At 36.9% G+C, this 20850-nt stretch overlaps 3 protein-coding genes across 4 annotated transcripts; 2 read left to right on the top strand and 1 right to left on the bottom strand.

Moving 5' to 3' along the window:
• The first annotated feature begins 42 nt into the window (after positions 1-42).
• LOC132204006 (transmembrane and coiled-coil domains protein 2) lies at positions 43-11376 on the top strand. The gene is made up of 12 exons (XM_059632208.1): positions 43-495; positions 2930-3177; positions 5530-5743; positions 5917-6100; positions 6152-6425; positions 6702-6746; positions 6866-6966; positions 7023-7324; positions 7376-7474; positions 7997-8218; positions 8277-8458; positions 8513-11376. The coding sequence occupies exons 2-12, from the start codon at positions 2966-2968 to the stop codon at positions 8637-8639; spliced, it is 1962 nt and encodes a 653-aa protein (XP_059488191.1). The 5' UTR covers positions 43-495; positions 2930-2965; the 3' UTR covers positions 8640-11376.
• On the bottom strand, positions 11331-13609 carry LOC132204009 (pyrroline-5-carboxylate reductase 1, mitochondrial-like). Of its 2 annotated transcripts, none has more exons than XM_059632211.1 (6): positions 13393-13600; positions 12717-12787; positions 12445-12624; positions 11890-12102; positions 11630-11795; positions 11331-11576 (listed from the first exon to the last, which is right to left on the bottom strand). In XM_059632211.1, exons 1-6 carry the CDS (start codon positions 13460-13462, stop codon positions 11464-11466), a joined length of 813 nt encoding a protein of 270 aa, XP_059488194.1. In that variant the 5' UTR covers positions 13463-13600; the 3' UTR covers positions 11331-11463. The 2 variants fall into 2 exon arrangements, with proteins under 2 accessions (XP_059488194.1, XP_059488195.1); XM_059632212.1 differs by having other exon boundaries at positions 11371-11576; positions 11634-11795; positions 13393-13609.
• A 57-nt stretch (positions 13610-13666) lies between these two features.
• LOC132204005 (DNA ligase 1) lies at positions 13667-18391 on the top strand. Its single transcript, XM_059632207.1, has 19 exons — positions 13667-13834; positions 14022-14099; positions 14223-14360; positions 14415-14494; positions 14553-14762; positions 14820-14972; positions 15194-15352; positions 15415-15550; positions 15606-16002; positions 16057-16185; positions 16248-16390; positions 16443-16644; positions 16699-16908; positions 16964-17083; positions 17143-17239; positions 17294-17529; positions 17581-17781; positions 17837-17929; positions 18209-18391. The coding sequence occupies exons 1-19, from the start codon at positions 13815-13817 to the stop codon at positions 18290-18292; spliced, it is 2886 nt and encodes a 961-aa protein (XP_059488190.1). The 5' UTR covers positions 13667-13814; the 3' UTR covers positions 18293-18391.
• Positions 18392-20850: the final 2459 nt, after the last annotated feature.

Raw genomic sequence — 20850 nt, 5'->3', positions numbered from 1 at the left:
CGAACTTTTACGATCTGTGGATTGGCTGATGCAGGTTGGCGGACGTCGACGGTGGTGGCAGCGTTGCCAAAGTGACCGTCTATGCGTGCTGAAAATGCAACTTTTTGTATCAAATTTCGCATCAAATAAGTATGAATCTGTGCAAAGCTGTCTCAGAGTGATTGCTCTGTAATCAGCCGTGATCTGTTCAGCCGCAGGATCGTCCAGTGCGAAACCGTGCCCGGCGTTTTGCGAAAACCGGGGGATTCGATTGCGGGTTTCGTGGGCGTGTTTGTCTCTAGCACAGTTTGTACCATGACGTTCCGTGTCACTGAGACCTAAAATGTACAAAAAGTTGTTCTCGGCTGCGCTTTGCCACACGGATAGCAACATGTTAATTCGCGTAATTTTACTTGTTGCAAGACGGTCGCTCTGAAATCTGCAGCTTTACCTGAAATGCACTTGCTACGACTGCGGGTTTGATGTGCGCCACGGGATTGATTGAACCAGATTCGGGTGAGTTTCTAGCGTTCAGTAAAAATCAGTTACCCTCGATCTTTCTGCACATTCACGCAACGCAAGCTCATCGATCTGCACAGATAGACACACATTCATACTATTGCAATAATTTTTTTATTTTGCTTTGTGCTCGGCAATCCATTTTCATGGATAACAAATTCGCATTTATATTCTTGAAAACTTCACGACAGTGGCTTTGTGTTATTTTTTGCTTTCATCTCGTGTGATAATTAAAAAATTTCACCAGAGAAAATTTTGTAATTAACCCGATTTAAAATTAAAATCTTCTTTGTGTATTGAGAAATCTCGTGGTAAACATAGGGGTGTTGGTTGGTTCACGACTTTCCGTAATGCCAACGGTACGTATAAATGAATCACACACGGCTGTTATTTCTTAATCTTGCTTCTATAGACAGACAGATTAATTTTTACTGTTGATAAAATTACTCTTGCGATCAGCAACTACGTTTATAGAGGCAATTATCTTATAGTCAGCCTGTTGTTTGCCGCCCTCTTGGGTGCTTTTGGGATATAATTAGGAGGGATGTATTGATTGGTACTTTGGCATTATTGAGAACTCATCAACTCAAATAATTGGCATGATTTTTCGTTTGCAACAAATCAGTTGTATTCAGTGAACATTAAATATATTTTCAATTTCGGAATTTCTTAATTATTGACTTAATTAAAAAAATGTGAGCTGTACAAGAATTTTCAAAGGTTGTCAGGAATGGTTAACCTCTATGGTCATACCAACTGCGAATAAATCGAATCATAATTAAATATAGACTTGGCTCGCGAAATATGTTTCATAAAAGGCACAGGGATATTAATGGACCAAAGCAAGCAACTGATTTTCACACTTAATCACGAATTATTTATATTGTTTGATGTCTCCACACCTACAATAATTAATTTGACGATCTGGAAATGCTGAAATATTTATTTTGGCGATTAATATAAAGTGGAGGTCTGCGCCTTATTGTAAGGAAGTTGTTAAATTTTGTTTTATTATCTTAAAAAAAAAGTTGAATCTTATTTTTAATCAACGTGAGTCCTAAAAAATGTTATTCCTCGCAAGGAAAGAAAAGTTCCGTGCATGGCCATTGACGTCCTCCTCACAAAATTAGATTTTCTAAAGCTTTTGTGGAAAATTGTCCACACCTTTAATCGTATTGCCACACTTGAGATAAAAAAGCCTTTATCTAAGTCTGCTGTTCCTCCATACTTTCAATCATAATTATATCTGCACTTGAGATTACAGGTGATTGATCATTTATTTTAGTCAATACTTTTTGTGCACATAATGATTTGATTCATTCATACTTTACCTTTGCACGTGTTTGAAAGTTATTTTCTTTTGTTTTTGCTAAGAGTGATTTTTTTTTTAATTTATAAATAAAATGTATAGACGAGTCATTTTTTATTTGTTTTTGAGTTCCCTGCAAAGTTCGAAAGTAATATTATGTAAGTTTCAAATGGCAAGAACTGAAAATTACTCTCATGGCTGGCCTTGTTCCTCAAGATTCATATATGCGATACAACTGATTTTTTATGGCGAGTAACTTAATATTTGTGGGAATAAAGAAGTAGCTGTGGGAGAGTGAACATTACACGCTTATTGTTTTCAAGAAGTGCTCAATTCTTAGTTAAGAGTTTCTTCATTTTCTAAAATGTAAAAAATAATTAGTAATAAAACTTTGGGGTGAAAAACTCTGAAAGCTTGTGATAATTTGCAAGTTAGGACGAAGGTTATGTTAAAGGTTTAATGAGTCGGTTGTTTTAAGGACAAGCATTGCTGATTTTGAAAGGAACACCTGTTTATTTTGCGCTCACTTATGATAACAAGCTTATCTATTTTGTAAGTTTCTAGCTAAAAAAAAATGCAAATAACATTCAGATTTTTCCAAGATAACGTCGAAAAGTCTAAAGTATGTAGTAGGCTCAAACTGCCAAGAACAAAAAGATATTAGTCATTAAACCAAATTAGAAACACTCTGTGTTCAATTAAATTCAATAACTCTGTTAGATAATAATTTAATTAAAAAGTCGAGCAATACCTTACTCAATAACTTATAAATTTGCCAAACTTTGCCTAAAGACGTTGTCGGCAGAAGTGTAGCTAATTTTGTGTCTCTCGAGCTTTCTTTATCATTAGCATGGCAAGTTTCGTGGAGCCTGAATTGAAAGCTTAACAGCCACCTTGCTTCAAAATTATACACAAACACAGCTATATTGAGATAATTTCCAAATCAACAAAATCATACTCAAGAATTATGTATTTGATCGATTGAGCAAAACTACCAAGTAATTTCCCTGCAAAATATTAATCTTACTTGCAAAACTCCGTTCCACTTTTTTTGCAAGTGAAGCACAAACACACATGTAATAATTTTATTGTGTGACGTTTTTGATGTTTTTCTGTGGACAGCCAGTTTTTCGATGAGGCTGCGGACTTGATTGGACAATGGACACATTGCAAGTTGTCTCCACTCACTCGAGTAGCAAATCTTCTAGTCGGAGTGCGTCCCCGTCCCGACCTCTTTTGTCCCCTGTGCAGCCCATGCCCTCTTCCAGATCCGTTTCACCCTCGATCTCGCCCACATCCACCGTCCTCGCTGTCTCTCCGTCAGTAAATAAGCCGTTTGTGCGCCCCAATCAACCGCACATGACGGTGCAGTAAGTTTTTTCAATCAATTTTATATTGATATTTATGAAACCAACCGCTAGCTTTGTTACTTTGCCTCCGTACTTGGTTGATTTCTTGGAACTTTAAAAATGAACTCTTGTTTTTTTTCCACGTTCTTTATTTTTCCAATGTGTCACTCGTCTTTTTTGTAATTTGAAACCTTTCGCAGATGTTGTAGATGTTTGCTTCAGTTTTGCAATTCATTAATTATTCCTCTGATTTTGGCAATAATTAGGTCGGGACATATTTTAAAAACCTCCCAATCGTTATTTTTGTAGACGGTAAACATTCTACTTCTGATCACTGATATCAATTCCGTGCAATTTACTTTTTGTCTAATAGTTTGATAAAATAGCACCACGAGAAAAGATCCCTTAAATCCCCTTCTCAGCTCCTAACAATTCCTAAAAGTATAGCTGATTGTGCCACTCCGCTCCATTAATTTCACCAAAAAAATGTCCAATGCATCAAGTTGCACGCAAAGCAGTCGTTTTCGTCTGCCATGTTTTTGTAGTAGGACGTTATTTGAAGTTGTCAATATTTCTTTGATACTTTTTCCTAGAGAGTTATTTTAAACAAAATAATAATAATAATAAAATACTAGAATTATTGAGAAAAAAATCAACAAAATCAATCCATTTATAATTTAGAGTAATCTAAAAAAAAATAGATTTAAAGAAGAATAATATATTATGCATGCATTAAAGTGGCGCAGCAGAACGTGCCTCATTTTGCAAGCGACAATTCCAACCCCTTTTTAGGGAGTGAAAAATTGCGCACACCGAACAAACCGTTGATGGCGATAACGCCGTCTGCAAAGTATGTAAAGCGGTCAAAACGGAATAAAAAAAAAAACAATAGGCGCACAGGAATAATCAGTCTCGCTCAATGCCACATTCCTCTCTGATGGCCTCCCGCCGTTCGCGCGAGTTGTTGCGAGGGTTGCATAAGCGGCGATGAAAGTGGAGAAGACCGAATGCAACCAAGTGCATGGAGTAAAGCAATGAAAATCAGCAAATCCAATTCGTGTTTGATGGCATTGGCTGTGACTTTATATTGATATTGCTCGTCCGCGTCTAACAAGTTACAAACGAGTCATGCATGTAGGTGAAGCCGAGCAGTGCATCATTGACGTTCGGATCACAAAGAGCAACACTTCGGCGCGATTATCAATTCTAGCGATTATTTCCTCATACACTTTTCTTATGTTCGTCATTTAAAATTGAATTTTTCTCCACCTACAATGTATTAAGTTAGTTAGTAGTTCTGACAAAAGTTTGTCTAAAAGAAATCGCACAACTAATCTGACAAGAATCCTACGTCGCTTGTGCTTTGATGACTCTTGCGAGGGACTTGCGCTGCAAATGGATACTAAGCAGAGGAAAGTGACTCACTCGTACATTGTCGGGGATTCTTGAGTGTGTTGACGAAGTGCGGCTAAATAAATTTAAATGGTGTCGTTTTCCTGGGTGCCAATGATAATGGTCGCTGTGTAAGTCCCATCATTTTTCTTGGCACTGTCGCTGCAAATTTTTTAGATGCTAGCGAATCATCTTTTTTTTATTTTACGCTGAGAAACACACTAGATTTGCGTCTAAACAAGATGCAAATGTTTTTTTTATCTGAAATAAAATGTTTTGCTTTTTTTAAGAATAGGAAAAAAAGGCATTGTTTTAGCGAGCTTGAGCCAGTTATCGCTGATAATTAAATTGCTTTTGTGTTATATGCAAAGTTGAAAGTATGCTTAACTTTAAACGTTTAATGATTTTAAATTAATTATATCGAGCAGAATTTTTCAGGATTCATATATTCATAATAAAAATTTTACTAGACAAAGTCTGAGGTTCTGTAAAAGATTGGAAATCCAATAATTCTGCAATTACGAAATAGAATTAAACTTGAAATTGAAGAGCTTCGTTAAACTGCATAGCTAGTGATTCCTTCAGAAAATAAATGTCCGCCACAAGTTTTACTAATTTTAGAGCCGTGTAAAAACGATTACCTGAATTAATTCATTTAAAGAATTGGATCATTCTGCAGTGATTCTGATTCCATTTATTCACATTTCTTCAGCCATCATGCCATTCGCACAAGTGTAGATCTATCCTTTTTTGTTAAATGTAGGGTCAAAGGGTTAAGGCTCGACCGTCTATTATTTAAAACGATTTAAACCACATAGATAGAATATATAAATGTATTTGGAGTTTGGAGCTTTCAATATATTCTTTTGTTTCTATCCACTCTGTTAAATGTCAAGTCCATGTAGTTGACCGTTCATCCAGCCTCCACCTTCCTGTGCTTTGTGCCTTTCTGAACTCTGTGAAAATTCTCTTTTCCAACAGGAAACACAGCACTGACTCAAAAATGCAAGCAGTCTCCACGCCGAGCGGCAAGGATGGAGGTCACAAGTCAGCCAGCGCGACCCCGCAGACAGGACCATCACGCAGGGACACCGCCTCGAACATCGTCTACACGACGCCGGCGGCGCGTGCGGTGGCTCTGCATGCCACCAGCATTGGGTCACAAGAGGCCATTGGCTTTGGAGATGATGAAATTGTAAGTTCAAGGCCACATTATCTTATCGAGTTTCTTTGTGTATCTTAAACAATGAAAAATATTTTTATACCATCATCCTATGGATTTTAGTGATTTTACAAAAATGAAATTAGCGGAAGAAAAAAATAAAAATGGCACTGAACAATTTCAAAACCCATCGCTCATTTTTTCAGGATTCCCAGTTGACTCCCATTGCCGGTGCAGCCAATGGTTCATCGGAAATTCTAGGAACCGGTGGCAGCGAGGACATCAGTGCAACGCCTGATCTGCAGAAAGCTAAAAATGCCATCACCAGGCTAACTGACAAAATCATGCGCATCAAAGATCAAATAACAGAAGAGCAGAATACAAGAGATGGTAATATTTTAGTAAAGCCTAAACTGGAAAAAAAACGCTTTTGATTTTTAGATAATGTAAATGAGTACCTGAGGCTATCTGTGAATGCAGACAAACAGCAGCTTGGTCGAATAAAGGGGATGTTTGAGAAAAAGAACCAGAAATCGGCACAGGTCATAGCAGTCCTCCAGCGCAAATTGGAGAATTACAATAAGAAAATGCGTGACATGGAGAACATGGTTGCCATGGCAAGTCAAGCTGGCTCCAGCCGTGGGTCTGACAGCTCATCATCTCACCACCATAGACAACCCAGGGAAGTCCTCAGGGACATGGGCCAAGGACTGAAGTGAGTCAAAAATTTGTGTTTCTGTCACTGTTGGTCCAAGTGTGTGTTTGTCCCCTGCTTTAGTTGTTCCCGTAGACAAATTAAATGCATTTTACCGCAAAATTTACTAGATAAAGCTTTAAAAAAATTATAATTTGCATATCCAATCATGCTCTGGTTTAACCATGTGCATGTTGCTTTTGAGTGTTAAAATGATTTTACAATATCATTGCATTATTCTCATTTGCTTGGTCATTTGTGTTGGCTAAAATGGATCGTATGCTTCATTATTTGCAGAAATGTTGGCGGCAACATTAGAGATGGAATAACAGGTTTTTCAGGGTAAGTTTCATTCTGTGTTTGTTGCACTGCAATATTGCATGCCATCCGAGATCATTCAGATCATCCACGGCTGGGAGAGTTCGGAAAAGAATTTGCTCACTTGTTATCTAATGTTCTAGGACTGTCATGTCTAAACCTCGCGAATTCGCACACCTGATCAAAAATAAATTTGGCAGCGCTGACAACATTAACTCATTAGGCAAATCTGCATTTTACACTGGTAATTGAGATCATATTCCATTTTAAACATAATCTTTTAATGAACACAAAATCAAGGCATCGAAGAGTCTGGAGGAAGTGAAGAGGACCAAAATTCACAACAGAGTCAACGCATACACCACGGTTCTGCAACGCTGCCAGCCAATGCCCCATCACACCAAAACTCGGGTGGATCGACAGGAGCGCGATTCCCACACGGCTCTGAAGAAGGGGTCTCGGAATGCTCCTCAGCCACAAGTGAATCTCTGCCCCCTCCTCATCAAGTAAATAATGCATCTAATGTCGGAGACGCTGGAACGACTCCACAGCAGACGCATCACATAACTAGTCCAAGACGCCAGACGAACTACCATCCTGATGTATTTTGTTAGTTCATTCATTTGGTTTGTAACTCACACAAGTGTTTCCAGCCTTCAGGATCGTTAGATAATATAGGAAGAATCATAGAGGAAGTGAATGCCTTGAGGGAAGAACTGAACACTCTGAGGGCAGATTTTGATGCACTTAAGGTAAATAGAATTATATCTCTGAAAAGACTTCTGATCAAAACCGCCAAATTAATTTTGAAATATTTTTGGTGCACACTCTTAAGACGTTATTACCCGGTTACTCTATATACGGGGTACTTAAGTGCAACAATACTTTGTTGATCAAGCAGGTTTGTAAAAGAGTCTTTTCTAGGGCTGAAACAAACACACTTCGGAGTGCTAAATAGTTCCACGTTTTATTTTCAAAGAAAATTTTATTATTATAAGGAGTGAAATATTTTGTATTCAGAAATCAATGTTACTTCAGTTTGATTCCATTTGAAATAGCCTTTAATCAAAGAATTGAAATTACAATTTCTTTTTCAAAGCAGATTAAAAAAATAAATATATGTATTTTCACCACCTGCTTTTTACACTGCAATTTCTTGCTATTTTTAGTGGTAATTTATTTATTATTTACTCACTATTGCATAAATTAAATATCACTGTGTGTATGCTGGAAATTTTAAAAGGTTTGAGTTTTTATTTTGTTGAACTTTTTAGAGTAACGTCCTGGCTGAGCAGCAGTTTACAAGTCAAGCTCTACTAGATGAAAGATTTCGAGTTGAGCGTCTTGAAGAGCAACTGAATGACCTTACCGAACTTCACCAGACAGAGGTAGAAAACCTTAAAACGCAGGTAGCTGACTCTGAGGAGAAGGTGCAGTACCAGAGTGAAGAGAGACTTAGAGACATTCATGAAATGCTAGAAGCCTGTCAAACAAAGGTAATTTATTTGCATGCGCATTTTAAATTGATAAAATGATCAACACTGCTGTGTTTAGATATCAAAAATGGAGCATCAGCAGCACCAGCATCAACAGTATGTCACACTGGAGGGCATCAACAATTCCAATGCACGAGCAGTTGTAGTCAAACTCATTAATGTCGTCCTAACTGTCTTACAAGTTGTGCTCTTGCTTGTTGCCACAACAGCAGGAATAGTTATGCCCTTTCTTAAAACAAGGTGAGCAGTTAAGTTTTAAGTCAACTTTATCTTTTCTCATTGAAAATTTTGCAGACTTCGTGTCCTTTCCACCGTTTTGCTTATCGGCGGCATTGTGTTTGTAATTAAACAGTGGCCAGAAGTGAGAGATGTTGGCGACCATATAATGAGACACATTAAGCAAGCAGTAGCAGGGAAATGAGAAAGCAGCAAGTGATAATTCGACACTCAGTGAGTGAAATGAATATTATACTTATTTATTTGAAAAACTGCAATGTATTGAATCTGCAAGTTTTGAGCCAAGTTTGGAAAAATTCACGACATATTTTGGCAACGTAATAATGAAATTATTATGTCTTGAAATATTCTTTTCTGGTCATCGTATTTTATTTTCCCATTTCAGAGTGGTTTGAACTCTATAAAATATAAATTATTCCTGCATACAATTTTATACTTTTTCATTGAGGCATTTTAAGATTCAACGATCTTTTGATTTCACCATGGTAAATTGCATTTTAATCAGCAAAAAATATTTCATTCTAGAGTTTTATTGTTTTTCTGTTTAACTGATCTATATATGCTTCAAAATTTGTTATACTTTGGTTGTAAAATTTTTTAACTAAAATTTTTACGATGAATGCAAAATTATAACTTGGTGATCCCTAGCATTCCAATTTTTCATAATTTGCACCGTTTACAGTTTATATTAATTTTGTCTGCTCTCAATTTTTCATGCCATATATATTTGATTTTATATGCTACGATCATACTGTTTTGACTTACACAAAGCAAAAAAGTGAAAATACGAAGTGTTTTATCTTCACAAAAGAGCACACACTGTATATCTCCATAAGCATTCGTAATTGCAGTTTTCCCTAGAGTATTTTACTTTTTATGCATCATTTTTCCAATTATAAAGTAAAATCAAAGTGATTTCTTTTGCACAATGTGATTTTTACCCTCATAAATTAAGTAGATAAAATGCTTCAGCTTGTGTATTTACGAATCAGCAAAGCAGACACACAACATGTATATCCATCCTTGTGTATTAAAAATATAACTTGAGTCTGAAAATGAGCAAATTAGTGTGATAATTTTAGGGTTACAATTTGAGAGGTTATAATTATGTGCAGTACTCTAGAAAATGGCAGTAGAGAAAAATTAACAAAGTAGAGCCTTGTAACGCTTTTAAGGTGATCATACTAAGCTCTCTTGAAACGAATACGTAGCGTCAATTATTTGAGAACGAAATTCACAACAAATTAATATAGGGAATTATGCCTGGAAATAAGTGCATTGCACTTCAGTTAGAGGGGTTTTGTGGTATATTTTTTAAAATAAATAGCTTGGGCCATGCGAAAGTTGGAATTTTGTATTCTTTGGAAGGCAAAATGTGGCAGAGTTTTATGCAAACTTTTTTTGTTTTTATCCTGTTTTTGTGTGAAATAAATAATTTTGATTTTTAAACCAGTAAAAAATTGAATCCTTTCAATTTTACCTATTTATTTTTCAATATTTACTATAAAAATTTCTTTTTTTTATGATGCACCTACATTTAGCTGTCATAATAATTATTCCAGGGTCATAAAACCTGCCACAAATAATTTGACTACTTTTCCATTTGAAGCCTTATAAAACTATTTTATTCATGCGTGATTTGTGCAGTCCAGTTAAGCTAAGGAAAGCCAAATTATCAAATTTATTTTGTATTGCAAATTGCAAAATAATTTAAATAATCAAATCATGCAGCCCTTGATGAACTTATTATGTAAGCGTGGAATGAAAATTTCCAGACAGCACGCTAATGTAATTATTATAATCCCACCAGAGAACTCTTATGTTCCTCCGAGCAAAAGAAAAACAACAAACTGTTGTGCGTCAACTCCAAGACCCAAATTTCGCAACCTGCCATTTTGAGAATTTAATGGTGATCTTAAACGTAGCAGCAATTTTGCATTTTTTCTTTCAGAGCGCTCAACTTTTAAGATATGGAACAAATTCTGCAAAAAAATTCTGCTTGTGATCGCTTAAACAAATTAATTAATACCATACATATATGCATATTATGACCATATGTGGAAAAAAATAAATGTGTATCAGCAAATTTTATTGTTCTCTCTTGCCTCTCTTGCTGCCATTTTTTAATGGGTTTTCTCTATCTTTTTTTTGTGATTTGTAGATACTTCGCAATAAAATATTTCGAGTACTGTTCCAAAGAAAGAAAAATTGACGTAATTTGTAGCACACTATAAAAACAGCTGTATAAAATGTAAGCTTGGCATTGGCCGAAACCTATAAATGTAATTATTATTTTCTATCCAAAATTTATAGACAGCTTTGCTGTTGCCAATTTGCAATTTGGGATAATATACAAAAATGCGTGAACCTTGTGTGTTCCTTTGCGTTTTGCTCACTTTTTGGATTTAATTTATCTTTTGCTGCGAGAAGCCCAGTTGTGAATGATGATTTTTATGGTGTTGTTCAGCAACTAGAAACGACTGAAAATCAACAATATTTCATATAACGCATGAATATAACAATATTTAAGTGAGAGTTGATGAATAATTATGGGATGGTAATTCCATCGAGGTCAGAAAAAGAATGAAGAATGTGTGTGGCGAGACTGGCGAGAGATCATTGTTTGTTCTCTGAGAAGTGTATTCAAATATTATGTGAGGCAGTATATAATATACTGTCGTGCAGAAATGATACTTTCCTCGTTTATTTGATCTGAACCTTGCAAAGTGTGTGCAATTGTCCATTGAGAGGGGTTAGGAAGAAGAATATCAGAAAATACAACAATGAAAATCTCATTTGTTAATTTGCATACACATATATATGAAACTCCCATTATGAAACCAGGAAAACTGCTGTAAATACACTTCGATTTGTCGTTTAAAAACAAAATGGTTTTATTTTTATATAATCCTACAACACAAATTATAATTATAACAACCGCCTTTTCTTTCAATAAAATATTCATAAATTAACACATATAAAAATTTGTGTCCAGACTTAAAATTTAATTACTTTTTTGAGCTGACCAAAATACACCTTTCTGTGGCTGCCTCTACAGCGGAAGCAATCCAACCTCTGACTCCCCCTTTCTCCAACACATGCAGACCTGCTGCAGTGGACCCTGCAAATTTGATGCATATTTAAATAAAAATATAAAAATCATGTAAAGTGTACCAGCAGGAGACGTGACGGCTTCTCTCAAAACAGCCAAATGATCATCAGACAATTTTGCCATTGTTGCTGCTCCAAGAGTTGTTTGAATAGCAAGTTGCGTGGCCAAGTCTCTTGGTAGACCCATTTTCACCCCTCCGTCTGATAAAGCCTCGATTATTGTGAATACCTACAAATCATTTTAATATATATTAAATTCAGAAAGAAAAAATTATGCAGTGTGGCAGTATTAAAATTATTTTTAACAAACAATTCAATTTTACATAGGCAGGTCCGGAACCACTTAAGGCCGTAATGGCATCAAAACTTGTCTCGGGCGCTGTTCTGCAAATTCCAACAGCCGACATTAGCTTTTCTGCAAGGTCAACGTCTTGAGGAGTTGCATATGAGCCACCGCAGATAACAGAAGCGCCGACCCCAAAGGCTGCTGGAGTGTTGGGCATTGCTCGTAAAATTCTGGGCTTTCCAGGAAGGCACTGTAATTACGTTAAATTGAATTATTATTTTTGTATATTTTTTTAATATTGCGCGTAACAAAATTTAGTAAAAAAATTAATGCACACAAATTAAAAAGATTAAAAAATAATGCGCCAAAATGGAACAAAAAAAAGTGTTTTTTTTTTTTATAATTTAGCTGTTCAGTTTGTTTGCCATGACTGGGAGAAACAAAATAAAACACAACCAAGGGCAAATTCATTAGCATTGAGATGAGCAGCAGAGGGTCTAAACGGGTCTCTCTTTTGCCTCTTCAATTTAAATGCATAGTGATGAAATTCTCTGATGTTACAAAACATCCAGATTTTTAATTTTTTAGTTACCTTTTCCAGTGCCTCGATTTTTATTCCCATCGCAATTGACATGAGAAGGTGAGAATTTGAGAATGAATTTTTAATGCTCTCCAACACAGGCGTCACAGCAAATGGTTTTACGGCCAAAATTAAAATATCTGCTTGACGCGTAACTTCGGTGTTATCATTTGTTATTTTTCCACCGAGACTCTGTTAGAAAAATTGAAAATAATGTAATTAGTTTGTTCTGTTGAAAAGATTAAGCTAATTTGATATTGTCTACACATGTATTTTAATTATACCTGGAACTCCTCCAACAACTTTGAATCTTGCGGCGGAGAGCTCGCGATTAGATTTTCCGCTCTTGTCAAGCCTGAATATTTGTTCTTTTAGCAAAATTATTAGGAACTAAAATAAAAAAAAAAAAATAATTTAAAATTTAATTGATAATTTAAATAAAAAAATTTAAGCGCATTTAAGTATTTAATCCTTGAATCAGGCCAAAATTTAAAAACAATAGTCTACTGCTGAACAAATAAGTTATAGCACGTTTCTCAAATTGTATTATATCATTTTGTTTCCGACTGACGAGAGATATAATATCGTCTCTACTCATATTATCTCAATAAATATATATTGGTCAATATATTATACATTTATGTGGTTTGATGCGGACCAAAGATCAACACAGTTAGAGGTCATTGACAAAAAAAAAGCTTTGGAGACCCATGCACAGGGAAAAATAAATATGAAGAAGATCAAGTAGTGCATAGTAAATTTATAAATTTTACACCTTCATTTACACATAGTTTTATTTAAAAAAAAATATGCTCAATTCATTAGATTTAAAAAAAAAAACTAGGACTTAAAAAACTGTTGATTAAACGAAAGTGTTACGAAATCTACTTATTAGTTGCATTGAAAAATAAAGAGAAAACAACGTGACGCAATATTCACGCAAATTCATTCAGATTTTACCTGATGCGATAAATCCTTTTGCCAAGGCTTGAGCCATTTTACCAGATCCTAGAAATCCTATTTTCAACATTTTTGTTTGATCGGGAAATATTATCAGTCCGTTTATAGATCACGAAAAAAAATCAACACTCAATGTTAATAAAAGTGTTTGACTGAGGGACGGGATGAGCTGCGAGGAGAGGAGCGCTCATTGATTGAGTTGGCGCCATCACCACCTCCACCAATTTTTTCACCCCCTCCACATTCAACAAAGCAAATGCGCATGCGTGAAAGCTGAAAAAGAGTTTTGTTTTGCGCGGTACTTTACCATTGCCAGCTGGAGTCGTGTTTCTGAGCAAAAAAGTAAAGTAAATTTTCGGCGTTAATAATTTTGCATCTAATCGGCAGGGGTACTTTGACTTTCGATTTTCAATCGAGAAAAAATGTCTCAGCGCAGCATTACGTGAGTAAAATTTAATTTAACTAAAAAATGTGCTTAATACACAAATGAGATCTCAAGAAATTTATGTAATGTTTACATGGTTTACATCAGTAGAGGGCAACGTAGAGGGTTATACAGTTCAAGGAATAATTTGATATTTTTAAAATCTATTCGTTAAACATGCTTGACGGTTTATTTTATTTCACAGCTCGTTCTTCACCGTGCAGAAAAAGAAGGCGGAAGAAGAAACCGACAATCCTGAGGAAGACGCAAACAAATCCAAGTGGTGAGAGATGTTTTCTGTCATGCTTCGAGGCCTCTTGTGCTCTCGCAGTACCTCAATAGCGCTTGCTAAGCAAGCTAAAAAATTTACATTGATCAAACCGCAAACGCACTGCTTTTTCTTCAGTGCCAAGTCGCCTGGCCCGAAATCGCCAATCAAAAGCGTTTCTGCTGTTGACGAAGGTTCTCCAATAGGCAAGAAAAAGAAAACCAAGAAGCTTGCGCTGAGTTCTGATGAGAGCGAGGAAGAAAATGTGTCACCAAAGTATGATTATTTAACTTAAATAATGTCAAATATTAATTTTGCATTCTGCACAAGGTCAAGCATGAAAAGAGCTGAAAAATCTGAAAGCAGTCAGTCGGCATCTTCATCTGAAGAGGAGAACGTGAAAGTCTTAAGTAACCTAGATTGATTTTGTCTCTACATTGCAAGGTTAAATTATGGCTATGTGGACAGGTACAGGCAGAAAGAAGAGAATGAAAGGAGCTTCTGCTCTGAAGGAAATAGAAGCCAAGCGAGCTGTGAAAAAGGCTCGTTTAGAAAGTAGCGTTGCCGATGAAAAAATCAAGGAACCTGCCGAAATTAAAGAGACCAATGGAAAGGGCTTGCAGTTGGACAGCGAAGCCTCGGCGGTCAAGGAGGAGAGTGCCATGGAGTTGGGAGAGGGTAACAATTTTGGATTTAATTTTCATCAAGTTGAGAACTGATTATTTACAACTTCAGAGACCAAGGACATCGTCAATGATGAGATCTTGACGGAATGTGTCAAAGACAAGCAGGAGACCACAGAGGCATCTGTAGAGAAAACTAAGGCAGAGACCGGAGATGAAGTTCTTGAAACGAGTGATTTTAGTGATGCGGAAGAGAAGCCAAAGGGTAAGATGAAAAGAGTGTATTTAATTTTAATAGCATCTGCTGATTGTGAGTGATGAAGACGATTATTAATTTTTGGAGATATGATTAGAAGGGAATATCAAATAATTTTCCCTGTTCTTGAGCTATATCAAAAAATGCTTATACCAAGAATATGGCTCAAGTTGACGGATGCACAGCGATATATCGGATTCTCTATATTTAAAATGTTTTCAAATTGTTAGAAGTAGAGAAGATGTCTGCCAAGAAATCTGGTGGCAAGAAAGGAACAACCAAAAATAAAAAAGAGAAAGCGTCAGATAAAAAGAAAAGCACTGCAGCTGAAAGTAAAAAATCACCAGCCGAAGCTGCACCTGCTAAGAAAGCTATAATGAATTTCTTTGGTAAAAATCTAGACAATTTTAAGTCGAGCCAATATAAAGCATATTGTTTGATGATGCAATAGGTTCAAAAAAAGCATCAGCCGATGATAATACAACAGCTTTGGTGAAGCCCTCTGGGTCTTCCAGTACGACTGAGTACAATCCTCTTGCATCAAAGTACCACCCCATCGATGATGCCACCTGGCAAAAAGGGAAACCGTGAGTTTGAATGATTTTTATTTTAAATTAATACTGAACTTTTTATACTTCATAGTGTTCCTTATTTGGCTCTGGCTCGTACCTTAGAAGCAATTGAAAACACAAGTGCTCGGCTAAAAATCACAGAAATCCTCTCAAACTTTTTCCGCTCGGTTATCGTCTTGAGTCCTGACAACCTCATTCAGTGTGTATACCTGTGCTTGAATAAACTTGCCCCTGCCTTTGAAGGCCTCGAATTGGGTCTGGCAGAAAAATCACTGATGAAGGCTGTGTCACAAAGCTCTGGTCGAAGTGACAAGCAAGTGTTGGAGGAACTTGAAAATACTGGCGATCTGGGCATTGTTGCTCAAAATTCATGTGGGCGACAAACGAAGCTGTTCAGGCCTCCAGCACTGACAGTACCAAAAGTTTACAATCAGCTCAAAGAAATTGCCGCAATGAAAGGACGTGACGTGAGTACAATTTTTTTTTGCCTCTTATCGATGATTTAAAAATTATTTTTACAGTCCATGACTCGAAAGCTGGAGAAAGTTTCTTCCATTTACAATGCATGCCAACCTATTGAGGCGCGCTACTTGCTCCGCTCGCTCAGTGGAAAACTCCGGATTGGTCTGGCTGAGCAGACCGTGCTTCAAGTAAACCAATTGCTACTCAGTATAGCATGTAAAATGAGAATTAAATTAATTACTTAATTTAGGCTTTGGCGCTTGCTTGCGTAACTACTCCACCGGAGCAAAAGGAGTTCCCACCTGCAATTCTAAATGCAGCTCATGGAGTTTCTACTGAAAATTTCAAATCAAAACTTGACGAGCACGCTCTCATCCTCAAAACAACTTATTGGTATGGAATTAAAATTTTTATTGTGTATCATGCAATAAATATATTCTAATAGCGAGTGTCCTGTTTATGACAAAATCATCCCAATCATGCTGGAGCATGGTTTGAAGGAACTGCCAGAAAAATGTCAGATCTCTCCGGGAATCCCTTTGCGACCTATGCTTGCTCAGCCGACCAAGGGAGTGGCAGATGTTTTGGCTCGTTTTGACGGTCGAAAGTTCACATGTGAATGGAAATATGACGGTGAAAGAGCACAGGTGTGTTGATTTCATTGGGTGCTTGGATTTGCATTGATTTGGAATTTGTGTTAGGTTCATATCAGTGACAAAGGAAAAACTGTAAGAATTTTCAGCCGAAACCAGGAGGATAACACAAGCAAGTTCCCTGACATTGTTTCCCGTCTTGGCTCCCAAGTGTCTTCACACGTTGAAGATTGTATTTTAGACTGCGAGGCAGTTGCTTGGGACAGAGAATCAAAGAAAATTCTCCCATTCCAAGTTTTGTCGACACGTAAAAAGAAGGCAAGTGTTACTAAATAACAAATTGATTGATATGACAGTCATTTTCTTGTTGCAGGATGCCAATGAATCAGAAATCAAGATCCAGGTCTGCTTGTTTGTGTTTGATTTATTGTATGTCAATGGCGAAGCTTTGGTGCGAGTTCCCCTCCACGAAAGAAGAGGCAAACTGAAAGAGGCATGGATTAATTTACTGTAGTTTTGATCACAGTTAATAATAATTATATATAAAAAAAGGTTGTTCAAGAGGTGCCAGGACAACTTCAGTTTGCCGAAAGCCTTGACACTGACTCCCTTGAAGAAGTACAGGCGTACTTGGAGCTGTCTATTAAAGGTACCTCAAACCTTCCCAGCCTAGTTATTACTCTAAATTTATTATCCACCTAAGGAAATTGTGAGGGCCTCATGGTAAAAACTCTCGAGGAGGAAGCTACCTACGAAATTGCCAAGCGTTCTCGCAACTGGCTGAAACTGAAAAAAGATTATTTGGATGGCGTTGGAGACACGCTTGACCTGGTGGTACTCGGAGGCTATCTGGGAAGAGGAAAAAGAACTGGTGTTTATGGAGGTTTCCTTCTTGGCTGCTACGATCCTGAAGCAGAAGAATACCAATCAATTTGCAAGGTAACTTGAAGTTTTGTAATAAAATATATAAAATTTATCATTATTTCTTAGATCGGCACTGGATTCACTGATGAAAGCTTGCAGACGCATTCTGAATTCTTCAAGAATCATATTTTGTCTGGTGGGGCAAGACCTTACTATCGATATGATCCGTCCTTGGAACCTGACCAATGGTTTGATGCTGTTCAGGTCTGGGAAGTTAAATGCGCAGATCTCTCGTTGTCGCCCATTCACAAAGCAGCTATCGGGATTGTGAGTTTAACAACGGATATTGTTTTCAGTGTTGCAAAATAAATTTTATTTAAAGGTGGATCCAGAGAAAGGAATATCTTTGCGCTTCCCTCGATTTTTACGCATCCGGGACGACAAGAAAGTCGAAGAAGCTACTTCTGCTTCACAGGTACTTTTATTATGAACGTACTGTGACAAGCTATGCAAAAGTGTTTTATTATTTCATGGAGGTTCTTAATATTAACCCTAAACTCTTGTTTATAAGTTTTAAATTTAATAATTTTTACTCTAATGAAGAAAATAATATTTTTTGCATATTGTGAAGAAAACCGTTTTTTTTTACCTAGATTTAATGTGGACAAATAAACAACAATAATAATAATTTAACTTTTTTACTCTAATTGAATGAGAGAAATTAATATTAACAACGATATATGTTTTGTTTCAGGTGGCAGAATTTTACCAAAATCAGGAGCAGGTGAAAAATCAATCTGACGGCAGCAAGACCATGAACGAAGAGGACTTCTACTGAACAATGAATGGAGCAGAAGTGTAAGCTGAAACGTTCAAAATATTTTTTATTGCTATCTTCGCAATTATTAAAATTAAAGATTACTCATTACAATGATAAGATATGACAATTTATTATACAGCAAACCAAATCGCTTAACATAAATTTGATTCAAGATAAGACGTTAATTAAATCAATCTAATAGAGCATCATTTGATATACTGAAAAATACATTTTATTTGCTTCAACTGTTAAAATGAGTCTATAGAGTGAGCAGTCTAGTGTTAATTTTTTTTTAACGGTCATCATTCTTATTGTGACCCTTGAGCAAAGTACAATACAGTCTGCCTCTGAAGCAGAGGCCAATGCTCCGTTTTATTTTGATAGCGTGCCGACCGTGAGGGCGCACAATAGAATTGCGTGGACCCACTGCCTAATGTACACCTGACCATGAGGAGGAGCGATATTTCTTTTGAAAAAATTCTAACAAAAAGACGGAATTTTGTCACAAATCTCACGATACCTTTAAAGAAAATCAGTTAGTTGAGAGCGCGCCTGAATGAAGGGAGCACCTGTCAGCATGAATTTGTCAATTTACGTGCTGCTGTATTTTGCATTTGCCCTGAACGCATATTTAGTGCACTCGCGAGCCACTGAAAAGGTGCTTTACGTTTATCCACAAAATGATACTAGTGCTCCGCAAACACCAACCAGTGCTCCGCAAAAACCAACTAGTGCTCCGAAAAAGGCCACACTTGTCAGAAAAGCAGTGAAAAGGGATGACCACGACGTGCCAGTGGCCACACTCGACTTGGAAAACTCGAGTGACTATTTGGAAAGCTTCACCTACGACGAAGTCACTGCAAATTTGGTCAGCGACCATTATAACGTGCACAACGACGAAGCCACTGAGAGTTCGGTCGACAACCTCTATAGCCTGGACAACCACACCAAGCAGTTTGTGGGTGACCTTGAGTTCTCACCAGAAATCCACGTCCACTTCAGACAGAATGACGACGACGACGATGATGATGATGACGACGACGATGAGGACGACAACAATTGCAACGACTGCGGAGATGATGATTGTGATAATTGCAATGATAATTGTGATGATTGCAATGATAATTGTGATAATTGCGATGACAACTGTGACAATTGTGACGATGAAGTTGTTGACATTGTTCAAGTAGACGATGGAAATGCCCAAGACAGAGCGCCAGCTTTTTTCCAGCTTCGCCGGATATTGCGGTTTATCGGCAGAATTATATATTTTAAAATTTTCATAAAAATGGCTATTCTGTCGTACGCGATGCTCTTTTTGCCAAGGATGAACTTGTACAGCATATTCCAAGCGATTGGCGGCTACGAAGTGGATGCTGAGCAGGAGGAAGACTACGATGATATGCTAAATGCAGATGATGGGGATGATGACGACGATGATGGTGGTGATACCAACATTGACTTCAGCCCAGATCTTGACTTTGATAATGATTTGGATCTGGACATAAACACTAATAACGGAGATGATGACGATGACGACGACGATGATAATGACGACGATGGTCGAGTGCTTGTCAGGAGAAGAAGGGTGCGAAATAGGAGTAGGACGAGGGTGCGCAATAGGATTAGGCGAGTGCGTCGTCGAAGACGCAGAGGCAACGGACGGAGAAGGAACGGGTTGAGGCGCACCGGAGGCCAGAACAGAAGAAAATTCACCGTCAAGAAAGCGAAGAAGAGGGCAAGGATAAATGCTGGAAAATATGGAAAAGTGACTCCAAGATAATGTTGCAAAATGTGGAATATTCGAGTATTTAAAAAAGGCGTGCAATATAAAAATATTAAATTGATGCTTCGTAATTGTAAAATAATATCTTTCAAAATCATTTGCATACACTTTGTTTTTTACCGCAAAAGTATTATAATCATGAATATTAGCAATATTTTTTATCTTATAAACTATGTGCATTAAACAATTGATCGCAATCATCAAAGGGCACAGATCAGTGAGCACAAGGCCATAACATTGCTAGCAATGCGTAATTTAAAGCTTTCAATGAATGATTGAGATAATTATGTGGCGCGAGATGCATGTGTGTAGCTGCAGAGTGCACGGCGGCGCTCGTGGAACGGAAAAATTAAATGCGTTGAATGATTTAATCGTAATAATGGTTGCGCTGGATCACAGTCCTTGTATCTTTATTAAAGTAGTCTGACGAAAAATCATTCATGGTGTATTAATTGGATCAATAAAGTTCCTTTCTAGATCATTTTACTAAAAATAAATGCTTTTAAATATTTCACCTTTTTTATAACCGTCTTCTTCAAATTATGTCCTATCAATTTTTTTTCTTTAAATTTAATCAAATAAGAGCATTTGAGGCTTAGGTCAGAGCCCAAATTCGCCGCTCGTGCGTTTTGTTCCGCTTATATGAAGTCAATAAGGGTGGTGAGAGAACAACATCCAACTTTTATTTAGAGTGACGTCATAATAGTAATACCGGATCATAGCGGCATATTGAGCCACGGCTTTCTTGGGTAGACCTTAGTTGACTGTTGTTGATTTAGCTGGTTCATAC

The sequence above is a fragment of the Neocloeon triangulifer genome, unplaced genomic scaffold (assembly GCF_031216515.1).
Source record: "Neocloeon triangulifer isolate White Clay Creek 2 clone unplaced genomic scaffold, ASM3121651v1 ptg000020l, whole genome shotgun sequence".
Lineage (NCBI taxonomy): Eukaryota > Metazoa > Arthropoda > Insecta > Ephemeroptera > Baetidae > Neocloeon > Neocloeon triangulifer.
The sequence above is the reverse complement of the archived record's forward strand: the minus strand, read 5'-3'. Positions and strand labels throughout refer to the sequence as shown.

Excerpts from the sequence above, each read along its gene's own strand:
- LOC132204006 (XM_059632208.1), top strand. The coding sequence starts at position 2,966 with ATGGACACATTGCAAGTTGTCTCCACTCACTCGAGTAGCAAATCTTCT. Across the intron at positions 6,967-7,022 it reads CAAATCTGCATTTTACACTG|GCATCGAAGAGTCTGGAGGA; the intron begins GTAATTGAGATC and ends CACAAAATCAAG. Across the intron at positions 8,219-8,276 it reads TAGAAGCCTGTCAAACAAAG|ATATCAAAAATGGAGCATCA; the intron begins GTAATTTATTTG and ends TGCTGTGTTTAG.
- LOC132204009 (XM_059632211.1), bottom strand. The coding sequence starts at position 13,462 with ATGTTGAAAATAGGATTTCTAGGATCTGGTAAAATGGCTCAAGCCTTG. Across the intron at positions 12,625-12,716 it reads AGTTGTTGGAGGAGTTCCAG|AGTCTCGGTGGAAAAATAAC; the intron begins GTATAATTAAAA and ends TTTTTCTAACAG. Across the intron at positions 11,796-11,889 it reads GTGGTTCCGGACCTGCCTAT|GTATTCACAATAATCGAGGC; the intron begins GTAAAATTGAAT and ends AATGATTTGTAG.
- LOC132204005 (XM_059632207.1), top strand. The coding sequence starts at position 13,815 with ATGTCTCAGCGCAGCATTAC. Across the intron at positions 14,763-14,819 it reads TGCCATGGAGTTGGGAGAGG|AGACCAAGGACATCGTCAAT; the intron begins GTAACAATTTTG and ends TTACAACTTCAG. Across the intron at positions 16,186-16,247 it reads CTGAGCAGACCGTGCTTCAA|GCTTTGGCGCTTGCTTGCGT; the intron begins GTAAACCAATTG and ends TACTTAATTTAG.